Genomic DNA, 21,453 nt, shown 5'->3' with positions numbered 1-21,453 from the left:
ATGCCTCTTCTTTTAATGACCCCATAATCCCTTCCGGGGTGAAATCTGGGCAACTGAATGGAGCTAGCCGAGGTTTACTGGCCGGATGCCCTCTGCCAATGCAGAGTTTTGTTTAGCAGATATATTCTCATTGTGCCCATCAGGGGTTGGTTCCGGCTGCTGCTACTGCTGGTTCACTCAGGGATGTGCTGCATGCTTGATGCACGCTACAAGCGCATGTGCAGTATTAAAAAATGCTTCTGCACATGCGCAGAAGCAAAAAACAAGATGGCTGCGCCTATGGGAGCGTGGGAGGCCGAGTTACTACCTACTCGGCCAAACCGATCCGAACTGGTAGGAATCCAGCTCTGGCGCCCAGAGAGAGAAGTATCTGCCTCTATCTAGGATCAAACTCACAGCCTCCTGATTGTGAGGTGAGAACTCCATCTCTGGGCCATCGCACCATGGAAGATGCCTATACATGTGTCTCTTATTTTCATAAAGGATCTAATTAAAAAGGAGAAAATATGTCATATTTAAGAATGAAAGAACAGAGTGAAGAGAATAATTGATTCACCTAACATGTTTAGACTCAATTGATTGTTTCCAGCTAGTTTATAAGCTTTTTTTTTAAAAAAGAAACCAAATTTACATTTTATACCAACCTAAATACCGATTGGAAATCGGGATATCAGATGTGAGCTTTCTCCCATTTTTCTAGTTTACCATATCTAGTTACTCGCTTGAGAAAAAAGCTTTGTAATCACTATCAAAAGCACTAAGGAAGACAAGAAAGACCATATTCGTTTTAACGTTTTGTACCTGTTAAAACCTTGATCCCATCTCAATTTTTTTTGAATTTCACAACCAGACAGTTCAATAAATATCAGATCATTGAACATTCTGCAGCTTAGTATTCTGAAAGTACTTTAGCCCCAATAGTGTAAAAATATATTCAGGCTTTTAGGCATTTTTTAGGCATTAGTGCAATGTAAAGGAATAGAGATAAAGCACCAGAAACTTTTTTCTGATTTGTACAGAAAGGAGCAATTTTCTTCACACTAACCCTAACCCTTACTTTTGGTTCTTTTGATATTTTAATTCCAAGCATATGTTGTAAAAGTTAGTGAATATTAATCAGTTCTTTTAACACAAGTGGAGTCAGGGGTCAACTATCTTTTCCTTAAAAAAAAAGTTGAAGCCTATTATGCATATATACGCTCTTTCAAATATCATGTCCTCCAAAGTTAACCCGTATTAAGCCAGCATTTCGCTACTCATAAATTTTCTGTATCCCAAACTACAGAAACCAACGACACCAGTCTTCAAATATGAGAGAATATTCTTAACCATATAGTAACCCTCCCCATTTTTTCTTTCACATGAAATTACAAATAGCATTATCTTGCAGCTACTCTTAAAATAGAATAGAATATATTCTGCATAATAGAATATCCCACAAATTTTTGTAGGCAAATGTTTTGTGACTTGGGTAGAAGGACACTGTAAACAGAATGATGGCACAGAATGGATAAAGGTAGAAAAGTTAGTTTCTTAGACGCGGGGAAAGGAAATTGGAGGCTGTTTTATTGTTATTTTTCCAAGTTGATAAGCTTTCTTATACAGGTAGTGTATAAGACTTATACCTGTATAAGTCTTATGACCACAAATGAGCCCCAAATTTTGATTGCTAAGCAAAGCAATTAAGTGAAGCATAGCCCATTTTACAGTCTTTTTTGCCATGGTTATTAAATGAATCAATATAGTTGTTAAGTGAATCATGAGATACTAAGTGAATCTGGCGTCCCATTGACTTTATTTATTAGGCGTTCTCTAAAGTGGTAGTAATTGATAATCCAAGATCCTTGGGTTGCTGCAGCCATTGTAAATACATACCGGATGTTAAGCCCTTAAAGTCTGATTATGTGACTGTGGGTATGGTGGAATAGTCATAAGTTTAAAAAGTGGTCATAAGTCATGTTTTCAGTGCCATTGTAAATTTGAATGGTCATTAATGGTCACTAATGGTCATTCAATGGTGAAAAGAGTAAGGTTCTACATTTAGGCAAGAAAAACAAAATGCACAGGTACAGTATAGGTGGTACCTTTCTCAATAGTGAAAGGGATCTTGGAGTTCTAGTGGACAACCATTTAAATATGAGCCAGCAGTGTGCAGCAGCTGCCAAAAAAGCCAACACAGTTCTAGGCTGCATAAACAGAGGGATAGAATCAAGATCACGTGAAGTGTTAATACAACTTTACAATGCCTTGGTAAGGCCACACTTGGAATACTGCATTCACTTTTGGTCACCACGATGTAGAAAAGATGTGGAGATTCTAGAAAGAGTGCAGAGAAGAGCAACAAAGATGATTAGGGGACTGGAGACTAAAACATATGAAGAACAGTTGCAGGAACTGAGTATGTCTAGTTTAAGAGACATGATAGCAGTGTTCCAATATCTCAGGGGTTGCCACAAAGAAGAGGGAGTCAAACTATTTTCCAAGGCACCTGAGGGTAGAACAAGAAGCAATGAGTGGAAACTAATCAAGGAGAGAAGCAACTTAGAACTGAGGAGAAATTTCCTGACAGTTAGAACAATTAATCAGTGGAACAGCTTGCCTCCAGAAATTGTGAATGCCCCAACACTGGAAGTCTTTAAGAAGATGTTGGATAGCCATCTGTCTAAAATGGTATAGGGTTTCCTGCCTAGGCAGGGGGTTGGACTAGAAGACCTCCAAGGTCCCTTCCAACTCTGCTATTGTATTATTATATTACTGTATTCTTGTATTAACTGTATGGCTGTAAGTAGAAGATCTACATATTACAGTTTTTATCTAAATTCCACTGAAAATGGTGGGTAAATCCGTCAGTTTTTGTTTTTTTGTGGACAACGGATATTTTTATGTTAATCTTCCAGAGGGGATTTAGTTCAATCCAATAGAAGAAAACATCTAAAAGTAAATAACTAGAAGAATATATCTAAAATATATGTCTGTGAGGGTTGAACTATACCTCTCTTGTGCTCTTTGATTTTGGTTTGTTTGCTTATAGATGTTTTATTACTTAACTAAGTAATATCATCAGTCTGATGATGTTGGGCATCCACAAGCAAACAAACAAGATCAGAGAGCACCAAATTCAGATTTAGTCCACTTTCAAGACTGGATCCATGGTAGATGTTGCTATTTCATTAAAACTAAAAAAAATAATTGTATCTGTTGTTCACAACTAAAAAAAATGGCTATGAGAAATTAAATATAGGTAGAAGTAGTGTATTCTTTTTGTTACCTGAATCAAAACACTGAAGCTGAAAAACAGTGTGAAATGTATCTTGATTGACTTCAACACATTCAATCTTTGGCAGGTTTAGGAAAGATTCCTTTGTAAAAACCTGAAGTAAAACTGGATAAAACTAAAGCAGCTATAGATCTGACTGCCAAGGATCCAAGTAATAGATGCATTGCAAGCAAAAACTCTGAGGCTGAAGAATTCTTCAAAGAATCTCATATTGGCACATATCTGGTAAAAGCCAACTCTTAGGAGCCCCTTAATTAAAAGTAAAAAGTTTTCCCTGAACCTAAACAATCAGTCACATGGCCCAATTATGGCAGCCTCTGTGGGTCTGGCTACATCACTCTTCCTTGCTCTAGCCAGGTGTGAGAATGTCCTTGGTTCCCAGGGGAAAATATTTTATTTTGATTACACAAGCCCAGCTATCTCTATCCCTCAGCTCCATTGTGGCAGCACTGAGGCTCCAAGATGGCTTCAGGGTGGCCAGTTTTAGGGTTGACACTGACACAGTCCAGTGTTCGATGTTCCTGTTAACTGCTGAAATGATGGCTACATACAGATGAAAATAAAAAAATTAGAATATCGTGCAAAAATTCATTTATTTCAGTAATGCAACTTAAAAGGTGAAACTAATATATGAGATAGACTCGTTACATGCAAAGCAAGATAGTTCAAGCTATGATTTGTCATAATTGTGATGATTATGGTTTACAGCTCATGAAAACCCCACACCCACAATCTCAGAAAATTAGAATATTGTGAAAAGGTGCAATATTCTAGGCTCAAAGTGTCCCACACTAATCAGCTAATTAAGCCATAACACCTGCAAAGGGGTCCTGAGCCTTTAAATGGTCTGTCAGTCTGGTTCAGTAGGAATCAGTCATGAGAAAGACTGATGACTTGACAGTTGTGCAGAAAGCCATCATTGACACCCTCCATAAGGTGGGAAAGCCTCAAAAGGTAATTGCAAAAGAAGTTGGATGTTCCCAAAGTGCTGTATCAAAGCACATTAATAGAAAGTTATGTGGAAGGGAAAAGTGTGGAAGAAAAAGGTGCACATGCAGCAGGGATGACCTCAGCCTGGAGAGGATTGTCAGGAAAAGGCCATTCAAAAGTGTTGAGGACTTTCACAAGGAGTGGACTGAGGCTGGAGTCAGTGCATCAAGAGCCACCACACAGAGAAGGATCCTGGACATGGGCGTTAAATGTTTCCTCTTGTCAAGCCACTCCAAAACAACAAACAATGTCAGAAGTGTCTTACCTGGTCTGTTGCTCAGTGGTCCAAAGTTGTCTTTTCTGATGAGAGCAACTTTTGTATCTCATTTGAAAACCAAGGACCTAGAGTATGGAGGAAGAATGGAGAGACACACACTACAAGATGCTTGAAGTCCAGTGTGAAGTTTCCACAGTCTGTGTTGATTTGGGGAGCCATGTCATCTGCTGATGTTGATCCACTGTGCTTCATTAAGACCAGAGTTAACGCAGCCATCTACCAGGATATTTTGGAGCACTTCATGCTTCCTTCTGCAGACCAGCTTTATGGGCATGCTGACTTCATTTTCCAGCAGGACTTGGCACCTGTCTACACTGTCAAAAGCACCAAAACCTGGTTCAATGACCATGGGATTACTGTGCTTGATTGGCCATCAAACTCGCCTGATCTGAATCCATACAGAATCTATGGGGCATTGCCAAGAGAAAGATGAGACACATGAGACCGAACAATGCAGAAGAGCTGAAGGCCGCTATTGAAGCATCCTGGTCTTCCATAACACCTCAGTGGTGCCACAGGCTAATAGCTTCCATGCCATGCCGCATTGAGGCAGTAATTGCTGCAAAAGAGGCCCAAACCAAGTACTGAGTACATATGCATGCTTATACTTTTCAGAGGTCCAATATTGTTCTATGTAGAATCCTTGTTTTATTGATTGCATGTAATATTCTAATTTTCTGAGATTGTGGATTTGGGGTTTTCATGAGCTGTAAGCCATAACCATCACAATTATGACAAATCACGGCTTGAACTATCTTGCTTTGCATGTAATGAGTCTATCTCATATATTAGTTTCACCTTTTAAGTTGCATTACTGAAATAAATAAACTTTTGCATGATATTCTAATTTTTTTGAGTTTCACCTGTATTTTTAATAACCCTCCCCCACTAATAAAATTAAATAAAATAAAAACTATGTTATTTCTGTTTCTAGGTCTTAGGCAAAGGTGAAAAGTGGAAAGGAAGAAATGGACCGAATTCTATTGGTGGAGGCCAGAAAGTACGTCTGATAAAATCTGCATTGGAGACGTACGCTGATCAGGAAGATTTGGTGCTTATGTATGTGGACTGGTAAGAATAATTCCTTTCATATTTTAGTCATCGGGAAAGTCATAACATTGTTAGTTTTGTTGCATCATGCTGGATTTTTTCTGCTGCTCAAGTCTCTCTTAAGGATCAGAGATAAAATCTGTTTTCTACATCCAGGTTTTTTTTTTTTTCAAGTGGACTTACTTACATATGTAAAACATTGTCAAAGACTATTGCAGTTATATTCCTTGAAGTTGCCAATGAGATTATTAATACTTTAGGAGTATGCATTGTGAAGCCTAGAATTGTACAGCTTATTCTTCTTGTATGAATGAAACTGTAGCTAGATAATAGCAACTTTCCATCCTCCTGAAATGGAAAATCAGATACTGAGTCATGAATACTACTATGGATACTACTTTTCTTTTTGCTGTGGAAACATTTCCTACAAGTATAAAACATATATTTAAAAGGATTAATAAAAGGATTGTATCTACCAAGGTGGCGCAGTGGTTAAATGCAGCACTGCAGGCTACTGCTAGATCAGCAGTTCAGCGGTTCAAATCTCACCGGCTCAGGGTTGACTCAGCCTTCCATCCTTCCGAGGTGGGTAAAATGAGGACCCAGATTGTTGGGGGCAATATGCTGACTCTCTGTAAACCGCTTAGAGAGGGCTGAAAGCCCTATGAAGCGGTATATAAGTCTACTGCTATTATTTATTTATTTATTATTAAAATTTATATGCCCAATCCTGAAGGACTCCGGGTGTCTTACAAAAGAAGAAAAAGAAAAGAAAAAAAAAATAAGAAAAAAAGACAAAATAAAAAAAGACAGTTTAAAATCACAAAACCACATGCATTCATTCTAACTGGGGCTGGACCTCAACATGAGGTCAACAGCCCCAGGCCTGCCAGAACAGCTAGGTTTTGACAGCTTTCCTGAAGGCCTTGAGGGTGGGTATGGTCCGGATCTCTGGGGGTAGCTGATTCCAGAGAGTCGGAGCAGCCACAGACAAGGCTCTCCTCCAGGGGCCCGCCAGCTGACACTGTCTGGCTGACGGCATCCGAAGGAGGCCCAATCTGTGTGATTTTACTGGCCGCTGGGAGGTATGTGGCAGTAGGCAGTCTCGAAGGTACGCTGTCCCTAAGCCATGTAGGGCTTTAAAGGTAATAACCAACACCTTGAATTGCGTCTGGAGACCAATTGGTAGCCAGTGCAGCTCGCAGAGGACAGGTGTAACGTCGGTGTACCAATATCGCTTGCGCGGTCGCATCTTTGGGTCGGGCAAGAATTTTAGCATTTGTCATTCATATTTGGAAGAAATCCAAAGTATGTTTAATTTTTAGGGTCACAAATGTAGAGAAGGATTTAAGTGTCTCACTTTGCCTTTTTGTTAATATATTTTTAGGACTTTGCTGTTTACTTTTCCAGCTAGCTTATTAATGTTTTTTCTCATTAGAGACTTTAATCCCTCCATTTCAGGGGTGGGTTCCGGCTGCTGCTACTGCCAGTTCGATGAGAGACATGATGTGCGCCTGCGCATGCAGTGCAACAAAAATTGCTCCACGCATGCGCAGAAGACAAAAACAATATGGCACTGCTTATGGTGCTGCCGAGAGAACCATTTTGGGGGCGTGGCTATTTTCAGCGACCCAGGCCGCCAAGTTACTACTGGTTCTGCTCCAATTGCTTCCAGGAGCTGGTCAAATATGGCAGCAACTATTTGTGCTGTTAGTAGGCAATTCTTAGCAACCAAATCCAAGTCGCCTTTAAAATTGTTCCTAATATTATTCTTGTTCTTGCTCTAACTCCTACTGGAATTGTAACTCCCTCCTCCACAGATAAGCAGTCTTCCTCCTCCCAATCCAGAAGGGGGCTGGGTTTCTTGGGGGGGGGGGAAAGAGGAAGAAAAGAGAAAAGGAGACTTACTTGCAGTGTCCGTTATCTGAAAAAACTCTTTTATGTCAAGTTGTCTGTGTGTTGTTGCAGCCATGGATAGCTGGTTTTTTTTGCTTAGTAGAGAAAATTTTCCTCTCCTTCACTAAATGCTTTACTAGCTGGAGTAAAAAAACTGAAGTTAAAGCAAGATGAAAAGAAGAACCTCTCAAGTAGTAAAATTGAAACTTTTTAAAGTTAAAAGTTAAAAATCGATTTACAAGTAGAATTTTTTTTAAAAAGAATAAAAATAGAAAGTAAAAAGGAGGAGAAAGTTAAAAGTTAAAAATTGATTTAAAAATAAAAATAGTATTTTTTTAAAAAAAGAATAGAAATAGAGAGTAAAAAGGAAAGCAAAGCTCAAAGTTGGTGCTCACTCTTGTATTTGTTACATTTCCTCCCATAACTAAGTTAAGAAAGGATAAACCACTTGTTCAACACACAAATCTGGCTGATAATGTCATTGTGGTCACTACACAGTTAACCTCTGACTAATTAAAAAGAAATAATTAGAACAAAGTAACAAAAGCAATCTGATATCCCAACATATCCTTTTTTTTTTGCCTGACTGCTTTGTGACTTTAACAAATAGTCTGGATGATTCTTTTCTGGGACAGAGAAAGGGTAGAAGAAGCCAGCAGAATAACATTAGGTCATTCTGCCTTGTGGTGAAGAAAATGCTGTCTGGAAGGCTGTGTTATGGGTTGCATCTGGATCATGTCACCGGCTTAACATTTCTGCTTTCAGCTTTGGAAAGAGGGAAAATGTAGCATTGAGCCAGCTGCCACTTTCTTCCCTCTGTCACCTTTTCCTTATTTTGCATTGTTCTTTATCTCAGTCTCTGGTTTGGTCAGCTCTCCCAGAGGGCTGTTTGTAGCATCAACCAGATGGTTTTTGGAAACAGAAGAAATCCAAAAGCAATTTTCTTTTCTTTCATCCTTCTGCCAAATCTTGGGGAAAAGGTGACAGTGACATTTTTTAGAAACCTACTCTCCCTCCTCTCTCCCACCAAATTCCTGCCATACACTGAGAACATGAAAAGAGTCTGTTTTCTTTTCCTTTTGTAAACAGCACCTCTCTGTCTGGTACCCTCTTGGACTCCAAATAGGATTAGTGGCTCGTAAAAAAGATAAAATTCCTCAGGTCAAGCTCAACTTCTAAAACTGAATCATGTGTTTTTCTGGGAAGGATTACAGAAGTAATGTACCATTACCATTTACCATGGATTTTCACTTATTTATCAAACTTCTAATCTAGGTTCATTATATGCTCTTTTACAAGAGTCAAAGCTTGTTAACAGGTATTACAACTCTTAATAATCTAAAATGTCTTTATTTTCCAATTCTAAGTCTTTTGATGTTGCATTTTCTGTTACTTTATACACTGAATTTGATGTCCTACTTCTGGTTTATTTATATGTTGTGCTTTGTTACTGTTGCAACCTTATCCCCCATAACTTTTGATGTAATTAATTGTTGCTAACTTTTCTGATCCTAATAGTATAGCATCCATTTATAACTGTTAGAATATTTGCTTGCTATGATCAAAACATGCATGCCATTCAGATTTTTGGGGAGAAATTGAGAGTGTAGCCACCCAGCTGCTTTTGACTATAGTTTATGTACATGATGCGCAAGGATGAAACATATGTATGCATTTCCCTTCTATGTGGTCTATTGAATATTCATATTTATGTATCATGGCAGAAAGTTATACCAAGACTTCACACAAAAGGTATCATGAATAAATTCTTTAGAAAGAAAGTTACTGTTTTTAAGAAGATTTTGAGAACAAAGGTGTGGAGAATAGAACTTGGCCTGGGGAAATTTTCTGGAATCAGTACTTAATTAATTATATAGCCAACCACTCACTCTCAGTGACTCTGGGCTTCTTACAAACAATAGAACATTAGATAAATCAATGAGCATTCTGCAGAAAGCTACAGTGGAATTTATATATTTATCACATTTCTGTATTTATGGAATGGTTTGGCAAAAGACATGAGAAATAAGTAATGTCCAGGTTTGGGATTCTTGAGGAGCTTGAATTGCCATTATACAGTATTTGTATTGATAGGCAAATGTGAATTTTGTAGTTATGTAGTTATATTTTCCATTGCTACGCATTACTTTTTTAAAAGACACAAATACATTTTAAGTTTATGATGATCATAGAAAGACTGTGGATTCAAGTCTCTATTGATATATTATGTAGAAAACACATATCTGTTCATCACGTTAGGATAAATCTTGGGTTATTGTATGGATACCGTCTTATTTTCTTTTGCCGCACGAAATATGGCCTTGGGCTTATTATAGAGGGAGGGCTTATTGTTTTGGGGTTGCCAGGCAGCTGTTCCCTTGTGAGCGGGCTCCCGAAGAGCCAGGCACAGCCTCAGGAGTGAAGCAGCCATGAGGTGACCACGCTCATGAGCAACCACCCGGCAAATCCCCTCTCCAGCCAGGCAGAACGCCATTCACTGACCTAGGGGGTATCCTTAAGGCACCAAGGCATGTGGCACTCTGCCCAGCTCCCGTGTCTTGGCACATTCGGGATACCCCCTAGGTCAGTGCATGGAGCTCTGCCTGGCTGGAGAGGGGGGTTGCGCGAGCGCCTGTTTACCCCGCCGCACTCCGAGTATAATTTCTTTTCAGGCTTCCAAACTCCAAAATTCAGTTGCCAAATCTTCCAGCAGCGGCCGCTCTAGGAGTGCGCTCTATGGTTGTGGGCTGGCTGCCAGATAGAGAGTCTTCCAGATAGAGAGTCTTCCAGCAGCCGGCCCACAACCATAGAGCACCCTCCCGCTGCTTGAAGACTCCCCTTTATACTCATGATGTAAAGAAATGCTTTTGACATTCTGAAAGGAAAATAGAGACCAAGTCTGCCTGTCTATTATCTCTGTCCCCCTCTCCCTCCCTCCCACCCCCTTTATCATCATCACCCATCTAGAATTATTCATTGTTCTTTCTTCAGGAACATACATTAAATGTGTAAGTATCTTATTCTAAAAAAAAGGTTTACACTCCAATTTACAGACATTTTTGACAATGCTTACATTTTTGGAATAATATGGAGGCTGCTGTACCTTTTCATTTATTACATATATAGTAATTTCTGGAAAAGCACTACTTTAGCAATAATTTTTCCAACAATAAACATTAAACTAGGTGTCCAGGCATAAAATACCATAGGCACTCTTTAAAGTTTTTTTATAGAAATATATATCCAGATGTGAATAGAGTTTCTGCAAAGTAATACATGTTTTAAATAGCAACATCTGTGAGAGACATCAGTTTGTGCTGAAAGCTAAAGCCCTAGTCAGTCCTTAGGGAATGGAGAACATCCTCCCTCCTAGGCTGAATTCATTCCAAGTATTGAGAGAAACTTTCAAAGCTTTCCATAGCTGTCACTAAACTGAGGGATTAATATGAGATGGTGAATTATGAAATTAATGAAGAAGGATAATATTAACTCTTAAAATGAAGTGGATGTTAATGAAATATAAATTAATGGAAACTCAGAGTTTGTATTAGCCTGTCCACTTTTTGAACTGAAGGTTCAGACCTCAGCATAAAATATTTTTTACTCCTAAATTATAGAAAACATTTCTAATCTTCGCAATATAGTAATAGCAATAGCACAGACTTATATATTGCTTTACAGCCCTCTCTAAACACTTTTACAGAGTCAGCATGTTGCCCCCAACAATTTGAGTCCTCATTTTACCCACCTTGGAAGGATGGAAGACTGAGTCAACCTAAGCCTGGTGGGATTTGAATTGCCAAATTGCAGTCAGCTGGCAGTCAGCAGAAGTTACCTGTAGTACTGCGCTCTAACCACTGTACCACTGAGTCTCTTGGTGGAACTATAGGACTCCTAGCCATATAAGACTATTTTAGTGGTACATGTGAAGCCTCCTACTCCATATATGCAAATACTTGGGATTGGATTAGACCTCCAAGATCTTCTCCATTTTACTCTGTTAAAATGACTTCAAGTTCTATGTTGAGTTGCCGATAAAGGTAAAATACTGAAAACATTTCTTTCCTCACTCATATGCTGAAGGACATGTTTTCTCTTAATGTCCAAATAAGTCTACATTTTCCTTTTATCTTAATTACTAAGAATATGTTTTAGTAAGTATATGCATGACACTGGAAATAGCTAGATGAATCATGTAGCAATTTCTTAACCAGGCTTTCTTAGGAAAAAGGGGGTTAGCAAACCTAACCATGGGCAGCTTTGTAGTGGTTATAATTAAGGAATTGTTATACTTACTTTAGATATGTATTTTTAGTGATTAACTTGGAAAGCTTTTCATTCTTTGACAGAATTCTGGTCATTCTTTATTCTTGTACAACTCAAGGCAGTTGGACTGAGAGAGAGTGACTGTAGTGAAGTAATCCAGCCAGTTTTCATGTGTAAAGACCACTGAAAAATAGAACTTATGGTGTTGCAGTTCCTAGTATAAGATCTTAATCCCTTCATTAAATCTCATTTTGATTCTTAGAGTCTGTATGATCAAAGCAATGTACATGTTTAGTTGCTGTCTTTTCAGGATATTCCTTACATATTCTATATTCAATTAATGCATTTTCAAAATAAAATTTTAATGAAAGTGATTTGATTTTTCAGATTCTTTTCAGCTTTTAAGTGAAACTTAGGATTCCAACCATTGTAATAATAGGATCATATACAGCCTGTATATTCAGTTTTAATCCCACGGTTCTGTCTTATTTTTACTCTCTTAAGAACCTAGGGCAACATACTCTGATTTAAAAGCTTTAACATTTACTCTGAATTATACTGGAAAAAGAGATATAAAATGACCCAAATTCACCAAATATGTGCTTGTGATTTGAACCAGCACTCAATAGGCATTTATATCCTAAGTACTTATCTTTCAAAATCTCAGGGGATATTCTTTATAGTATTACTTGCTTCAGTTTATATCTATAGATGGTAGAGAAAGAAAATAACAACTGGGGAAAAAGTCACTCAGTTCACTTTCAAACCTGATAGCATACTTCCCTTCTAAATCATCTAGATATTGTACATTATTTACACCATAGATAAATTCATAATATTATTGAGGCCTGGAATTAAGATTAGCTTGGAAAGAGAAACTTTTATTGTATTTTACTGATCCTATAACCCAAAGTTCTCCATTGAAAGGGATGCTAATATTCAAATCGCTGCATCTGTGTTGTAACAAAATTCTGAACTGGTTAGGATTTTAAAGTTACTATTACAGACAGGTTGGTCCATAGCATATGTCATGGATATAGTGTAAATTTTAGCTTTTGAAGAACAAAGCTACCATGCATGTACCCAAAAAGGAGTTTATTTTGGCTGTCCTCCTTGATATGCTGGTATGTGTGCTATTAAATAGATGTACAAAAATGGGGAAATTAAAAATAATTCTGCTCCTCCTCCTGATTCTGGTTAAATTGGTTTTCATTTATCTTTTTTCCTTTTATTTCATTAGAAATTATAGAATGGAGGCTTCAATGCTAAGTAACTAGCTCCAGATCAAAACCTTTATAGCATTAAAAAATATAATTTAATGTGATTTGCAGCAGTTTTTGTTTTTTTATCTTATACTCAATAGCATATGAAAACGTCAGATGCCTGTAATATCAATATTCTAACATAATTAATAGTGATAGAACATTTCGTTCTCTTTTTTATTTCTAATACTTTATCAAAACAATAGAATGTTAGTAATTTTAATTAAGGCTGTACAAATATCACTGTGTCAAAACAATATAACAACAGTATAATAAAAAGGGGGGAAATGGAAAAATGGCAAGGATGGAGCATTAAAATTTTAGGGAAGGAAAAGCATTGGAATATTGATGGCAATGGAAAGTGCAATTCTGGGAAATGAGTGACAGCAGCTGGGAGGATGCAAAAAAAGGAAAGCCATGGGATGGAAGTGAAGTATGCCTACCCAAATCATTGACTGCAGAAAAAGGGAAAGAAAAGATCTGGAGGGGATTGTAAGTGCTGGGATATGTTGCATTGGGAGAACAGCTGAGAGAGGATGTGTAATAGCCTTGCCCTTCTTACACTATGAGATTGTTCCAGGATCCCTGCAGCTTTTGTTTTAGGCAAAATCCAAACAGCACAGAGAGTTCTGCACATTCTTTTTTTTTATTTTTGGCCAGTTGTGGCCAATGGCTAACCAAGAATAATTTGGCAGGACTTTAGAGACACTGTGCTTCTTTCAGGTTCAAAACAAAATTACATTTTCTGTTTCATGGACAAGACTAAGATGAAAATAAAAAAGACAGAAATATTTCAAACAATTGGAAAAGCAGTGAGACAATGCAACGTGAAAGATTAAAAAGGTAGAGTTGTTGAAAGCAGAAAATAGAAATAGGTAAAGAATATAATTCTGCACAGTTCTATTTGTTTGAAACTAATCAAGGAAAGAACCAACTTATAAGTAAGGATAAATTTCCTGACTGTGAGAACAATTAATCAGCAGAACAACTTGCCTCCTGAAGTTGTGGATGCTCCAACACTGGAAGTTTTAAAGAAGAGAGTGGACAAACCATTTGTCTCAGTTGGTTTCCTGCTTGGATTAGAATATCTCCAAGATGCCTTTCAACTCTGCTATTCTGCTTCATGATTACCCAAAAAAAAAGTATCCATTTGGGAAACTGAATTTATAAACTGAAGGAATATGTAGATAGTGTGTTTGCATCTACAATATAGTTACAGTATAGTACAGCACAGCTATCACAAAGGTGCTGGAGTAAAGATTTGGTTGAATAGGGTTGGGTCATTTGATGGATCATGTTCTAAGGCTATGTTTCTCAACCTAGACAACTTTAAGGTATGTGAATTTCAACTCCCAGAATAGTGGGAGTTAAACTTCACACAGCTGTAACGTTAACTCCAACAATTCTGGAATTGAAATCCACATAGCTTAAAGTTGTCCAGATTGAGAAACACTATTCTAGTGCTTCTCTAATTTTAATGAGTTTGCAGAAGAAATCCTAGCAATTTTGTAGGCTTTTTTCCATGGTGCATTAACAGAAATATTCTGATGCCATACAAAAACATATATTTCCGTCGGTTATTTAATATCATGAGTGTAGATTTCTGCAGAGATACAGTATCATGCCAAATTGTTCTACCAAAATGAGCATTAACAATCTTTTTCCTGAAATATCAATTTAAAACAACAACAACAACCATAATCGCACAGTTGAGATGAGCCCTGATTGAAGGGAGTACAAATTTCTGATGTAATTGTTTGCAAACATAATGTTGACTCTTAAGATGAAAAATGATTGTAAGACCACATTCCATTGCAATTATGTTGCTTCTCAGATTCTATAGGAATATTTTTCTTCAGAAGTTTTGGAAAGAGCACAGAAGAGTAATTTTCTTAAATTGTTGCAGCTGCAGATTTACAACATATAATATTGCTAGTCCTCAGGTTACAATAGTAATACAATTTCCATTGTATGAAATTTCAATTTCCATTGGAAATTCCATTAGAATTTCCATTACTAAATGATACATTCATAAAGTTTGATGTCACAAGACTCTGTAGGGATGAAAACCCCAACAGTCCCAGTTGCCTTCATAAATAAAATCCCACTGGTTTTTAGGTGACATCCATCCTAATCTGAGCCATTTATAGTTGGTTCCTACAAGAAGAAATGCTTATCTCATATTCAGAGTAGGAGGTTGGTTTTTAGAAGGTACATACACAGAATAAAATCTAACATCTAACAAGATGTACCATTCAGATCAATTCAAAAAATGGTTGCTAGTCTGGAATGTTTAGAGAGAGGGATATTTGATTAAATTTAATTTTAATTAAACTTACATTTACTATAATTAAATCAAATTTAATTTTTGTTTCCATTTTAAAACACCATCTAGTATAATTTTCAAATACACTAAAGTAATCTTTCAGTCCAAAACACATATACACTTCGGCTTTAATATCAGTAGCACCATGGCTGAAACAACTCATTAGTTCTGTTTTAAATGCTCTGGAGCTCACAGAGAAGAAAACTGTGTCAAATCATAGACTCAATATGCATAGATCATAGCTCACATTTGAGTGTCTACGTATTATCTATCTGGGATTTGTTTGAGCATACAAATTAAGAGTTGCGGTGGCCCAGTGGTTAGAATACAGTACTGCAGGCTATTTCTGCTGACTGATGGGCTACTTGCAATTTGGCAGTTAGAATCTCACTAGGCTCAAGGTTGGCTCAGCTTTCCATTCTTCCAAGGTTGGTAAAATGAGGACTCAGATTGTTGGGGGGAATATGCTGACTCTGTAATCCGCTTAGAGAGGGCTGTAAAAGCACTGTGAAGTGGTATATGAATCTAAGTGCTATTGCTATAGGTTAAGAACCAACTATTTTGGAAACTGTTCTCAACTGATTTCTTTCTGGGCATGTAAAACACAGGGCACAATATACCTAATGCCCAGTGTTTTACATTCATTTTTTGCATCAGTCCTGATTTAGGTTGAATGAAAGAAAAATTGCCATTGAAATTTCTTTCAAAGAAGAAATGTTTGTTTGTTTATTTATTTGTTAAATTTATTTGCCACCCATCTCGCTATGGGACAACTCTGGGTGGCTTAGAACAATAAAAATGAAAAAAAAATGAAAAAAAAAGTTAAAATAGCAATAGTAAATAATATCACGTAATTCATGTAATATCATGTAATCATATAATTAGCCTGAATGGAATTTGGAGCTATAGGACAGAATAGAAGAATTTCCTGTTTTCTGTTTGCAGCTGCTTTGGCTTCCCTGCTTCCTAAAAGAATTCCTTACATGAAATGTTTCGGACTAAGCCACGGAAGCTTCAGAGTTTGGGAAAAATTGTATAATAGAAGATAACAGCTTTAGCTCTACCACCTTTAATAACATTGTAAACTTGTAAAACACACCATGGGGAATTGAATGGTATTTCTAAGGAACGTGGAAATATGGCAAAAAATAAAATGTACAGGGAAGAAAACTTGTGAGGAATGTGGGGGTTTTCTGCACATTGCTCTCAGCAGTAGTAACATACTGAAAAGTACAGTAAATGGTGTCCCTTCCATGCTATTTGTCTACAATTCTTTCAGAAAATATTTTTCTTCCTTTTGAAAATACATTAAGATGAGGAAAAATAGCTGCAGCAATAAATGGACGGAAGCAAATAGACAAAAAGGCTAACCTATATATTCCTTTCAATAGCATGTTTTGAATGAAGAATTGGAAGTAACCGGATTCTATTTAAGGCTAAGTGAATGAGGTGGGAAAAAAATGTAGAGTAGCCTCATTTTTCTAAATGTAAAGCTTACATCTGTATAACACCTGAATCCTTACACTATGAAGGTAGAATTGTTCTCTTTTATTTCAGTGTTAAATGCTGCTATCAAAATGTAGAAATATTTTTTAACAGTCACCTTTTCTACTGTCTTCCAACTTCAGCTACGATGTTATATTTGCTGGAGGACCTGAGGAATTATTGAAGAAATTCCAGCAAGTTAATCACAAAGTTGTATTTGCAGCAGATGGCTTGATATGGCCTGATAAAAAATTGTCTGACAAATACCCGATTGTCCGCAGTGGAAAACGATTCCTTAATTCTGGAGGTAAGTAGTATTTTTCGAAAGCAAAAGTACCTTTGGAAAAATGGAATTGGTGCAAATTTGTTTTCTTTGTTAATTATGCCGACAGATGCCATTTTGCCTGCTTCCTTTCACAAGCACTAATGACTAACAAACCATGATGCACAGCCTATATGGCTCTGGGTTTCTCTTCTCTATGGTCCCTCTTGTCACTGTGGCCTTCTTTCTGGACTGGGCCCATAACCCCTAGTCGAAATACAATTTTGAGATAACCCAGGAGTAAAGTACAGTACACAGAGGTTTTGTCTGTCAAACAGTGATTTATCTACAAGGCACATATATACCTACATGTACTAGGCAAAACCAGGCAATCAATCAATTTTCAACTATAATATGGAAGCACACATGGAGAGGTACACAGAAAACTACAATGGTGATAGAACATGAGGAGAGAGAGATGTTCTCACATGGCCTTCCTTATATAGACAGCTTCTTAAAGAGGCAGTAACCCTGCTGATTCATTCTCATTTCATCATCTTGGTTTACAGCATTAAAACAGTTATTAAAGCAGTTATTAAATCATCATTACCTTAACAGAGCATTTTGAAGACAAAATGTACATTATTAGTAAGAATAATTTCAGATTAAGTTTATTTTATTTCTCATCTCCTTTCCTTATCAACAAGAGCTGAAGTAGTCAAAAGAGGAAGACAAAGGAAAAAAAGCAGGAGAAAGTCAGTGTGTTTTTAAAACTTGGCAACTTTAAGATGTGTGGATTTTAATTCCCTGATCCCTTAGAATTCCCTATGCTTGTTAAGGAATTTTGGGATCAAAATCCACATATCTTAGTGTTTCCAACTTTGAAGATCACTGCTATTGACAGAAACTGACACACTATGAAACAACCTAGGATTGTTTTCTTACACAACTGTTTGTGTATGTTTTTCAGGCAAAGAATGTTTTTCAGGCAAAGAAAATTGCGTAGGCAAATTTGCACATTCCTAAAAATACTCTTAACTGCAAGGTACACTATAGTTTTCACAGATAGCCTCTTATTATGTGACACTAACAAAGATGATTAAATATAGAAACTACAATCTTTCTGTACTGGAATGATTCATGTTCTTTGTCCTCTCCTCAGCTGAACTGAATCTCTCAATGTTTCTGACATAGCTTTGTTCTGTAACATTTCAAGAAATTAAAATGGTTGTTGGCTGCTTGGTCATCCGACATCTAATGACTCTAGCCAGAATTATCTTAATACATTTTTAATACATACATATATATTTTTGTCTTGTTACCTCATGCACACTTCTCCCTGCTACATCAGCTTTTCTGTGTGCTTTTCCTTGTAATGAAAGGACGCGGGGACTCAGTAACTAAGAGGCTGAGCTTGTAGATCAGAAAGGCCAGCAATCCTAGCACCACATAACAGAGTGAGCTCCTGTTACTTTAACCAGCTTCTGCCAACCTAGCAGTTTGAAAGCACGTAAAAATGCAAGTAGAAAAATAGGGACCACCTTTGGTGGGAAAGTAAGAGTGTTCCGTGTGCCTTTGTCATTTAGTCATGCCAGTCACATGACCACGGAGATGTTTTTGGACAGCGCTGGCTCTTCGACTTTGAAATTGAGATGATTATCTCCCCCTAGAGTTGGGAATGACTAGCACATATGTGCGAAGGGAACCTTTACCATCCTTGTAATCTAGTGTTATAAATTTGCCTTTAAATTTGGTAGGATATTCTAGTTTCAGTGATAATTGGGTAGATTAACCTTAAAATGGAAACTGGACGATTTATTATCTTATGTTATTTGAACAAAGATAGGATCTCTGTCGGTGTTTAAGCCATATATATTGTAAGAGAGGCATTATTTAGGTCGAGAGGTTATAGCCTTTTACTTTACTTTATTATTTTATTTTTTCCACCTGAGGTTTGTTACCATGCCATCCCTCCAACAGGCATTCATGAGACTTTGGTTCCAGCAAATGGAGTCAGGAATTATCAAACATGATTGACTGGAAGGAAGAAAAAGTTTATCTACTATATCCTAATTATTCATCTTCTTTTTAAAAGAAATCTAATAATTTAATGACATGAAATATTTTATCAGCCTTCTATTATGTCAGGCAGAAGCACCTCATAAATAGAAAGTTGATGCATTTCTGCAATCCAAGATTGTAAATCTGAAATACTCATATATTTCCAAGATAAAGTAATGATCTTCTCAATGCTCAATAAATCCAAATGTATTTATATAAATTCCAGGTTTGGGGTGTATAATTCAAAAGTATGCTCATATATTTAAACATATTGATCTTCGTATTGTTGTATTAAGACATATATTTTTTTCTCCAGCTGAAATAATGATCAACTGATGATATCATTAGAGCAGAAGTAGGCAGTCAATTGTTATACTGATTTTTGTTGGTATAAAGTTTTTCAAGAATAAATAATATAGGTGAATGAAGCTCACAGGATATTTGACACACTGATTTTATTTCATTCGCAATAAGAATGATAGAAAATGGAACTGCTGTGCGCTATTTTGGTGCCTGGTTTTAGGAAAACAAACCATAAATCAACAATAGAATTCAGTAGGAAAGATTTAATTTTTCCAATTGCATCTGTAGGTTATCTTCATTAATATTTGTTTATTTAAACAACATTGCTTATTTGAACGACTTGCTTGGTTTATATTTGTTATTTTGAAATCCTGAATCATCTTTGCAATTTTTTTGAAGACTTTCAAGAGAACTTGTACTGAATATAAAGATTTTAAATCAGGGATATCAAACTGGTGGCTTGCAGGCCAGATGTGCCATGTGCAGGCCAAGCCTCACCAGCTCCACAAAGGTGAAAATGTCACAATACATTATGTGATGACATCCATGTTTTAAATTATATAAATTATTTTGCTATTAAATAAGGCTGACATATAACTTTAAGTTACTACTAATGATTTAACAGAAAAATATCTGAGATATTGCTAACCAGGCTCGTATATACATCATGTTTTTCAATCTCTACCCCTTCCAGTTAGATTTTATATGAGATTGCTGAATTCTTACACTGGCTAGATTTACAAGGTGTCTTGTGTATAGCATGGTATGCTAAAGCTATGATTCGATGCATGCTTATATCTAAGAAAGTCCCGTGTCTCTATTACTTTGTTTTGCTTTACTAATTTTTATTGCCATAGGTATTCAAATGGTTTACAGTAATCAACCCAGAAAATTAAAATATTAATTTAAGGTTTAAGAAAAAGATTGTTGCTGCTTAGTAAAATGCCAAAGTCCAAAGGAAATGTTGTAGTGACTATATTTCACTGCATGGGAATGATGTAAGTGAAGACCTTTTCCCTTGTGCTAGAGAATGAAGTCCACTTCAGAAGATCCTTTCTTACAGATATTTTTAGAAATTATGTGTAGGATTTAATAGCAGATTTCATTTGCTATGTATTAATGGCTTCACACTGGTTTTGTGACTCACTTAAGCCAACTTAGAGGATGCAGTGGTGGGTTCTGGGTGGTACGGCCCAGTATGGCCGTATTGGTAGTAGGCGGGAGCAGCGGCCACTGTACCAATACAGTGGCTCATTTGGCCCACCCACTCACCCGCATATCTTAATAGTTTTTGAAGCAACCGGGCCAATTGAGCATGCACACACAGCTTGTGGTGCCTGCCGAACCTCCGCCGAGCAGCTGGGTGTTGCAGGGCAGTGGCGTGCACAGCACGCGTGCCCGACAAGGACACCCGGCTCCATGCACAGCATACCAGTTGTGATGGGAGCCAGAACCCACCACTGGTGTCTGGCCATCATCTCAACTCCATTTTCTATCACACAATAGCAGAACTAGAATACTACATAGAATAGTTTTCCTATTTAGGAGCAAGAAATAAGAGAAATGTATTTCAAGAAATAAATATTAAGAAATCTCCAGAAAAAAATTGGGTACAGCTTCTCCAAAAAGGTTTTTAGAATTTTCCTAAATTTGTCCTAGAAAATATCAAATTGTTTGTTATGGTTTATTTCAGGATTTATTGGTTATTTGCCGAATGTAAATGATATTGTACAACAATGGGACCTCCAAGATAGTGATGATGATCAGCTTTTTTATACAAAAATTTATATTGATCCACTGAAGAGGGTAAGTAGAACTTGATCAGTAATCAATACAATGATTGCAAGTTTCTGCAGATAATGTATTAAACCTACTATTTGGGAGAAGTTCACATAAACTTTACTTTTAAACAACAACAAACATAACATCATTTATGCAATGTTTTCCAGAAAAATATCTTTGTTCTAAGTCACATGATGTAGATAAGTGAAGAATCTT

The 21,453-nt window shown here is 36.9% G+C and overlaps 1 protein-coding gene across 2 annotated transcripts in view; it reads left to right on the top strand.

Moving 5' to 3' along the window:
- The window catches only part of PLOD2 (procollagen-lysine,2-oxoglutarate 5-dioxygenase 2), a 70,158-nt gene that overhangs the window by 22,335 nt on the left and 26,370 nt on the right, over positions 1–21,453 (top strand). For both annotated transcript variants that reach the window (XM_032225856.1, XM_032225855.1), the window contains exons 3-5: positions 5,479–5,615; positions 16,973–17,136; positions 21,149–21,261. In XM_032225856.1, coding sequence (XP_032081747.1) covers positions 5,479–5,615; positions 16,973–17,136; positions 21,149–21,261 — 414 coding nt within the window. The remainder of the gene's footprint in view (positions 1–5,478; positions 5,616–16,972; positions 17,137–21,148; positions 21,262–21,453) is intronic.

The sequence above is a fragment of the Thamnophis elegans genome, chromosome 10, assembly GCF_009769535.1.
Source record: "Thamnophis elegans isolate rThaEle1 chromosome 10, rThaEle1.pri, whole genome shotgun sequence".
NCBI classification, from domain to species: domain Eukaryota; kingdom Metazoa; phylum Chordata; class Lepidosauria; order Squamata; family Colubridae; genus Thamnophis; species Thamnophis elegans.
The sequence above is the reverse complement of the archived record's forward strand: the minus strand, read 5'-3'. Positions and strand labels throughout refer to the sequence as shown.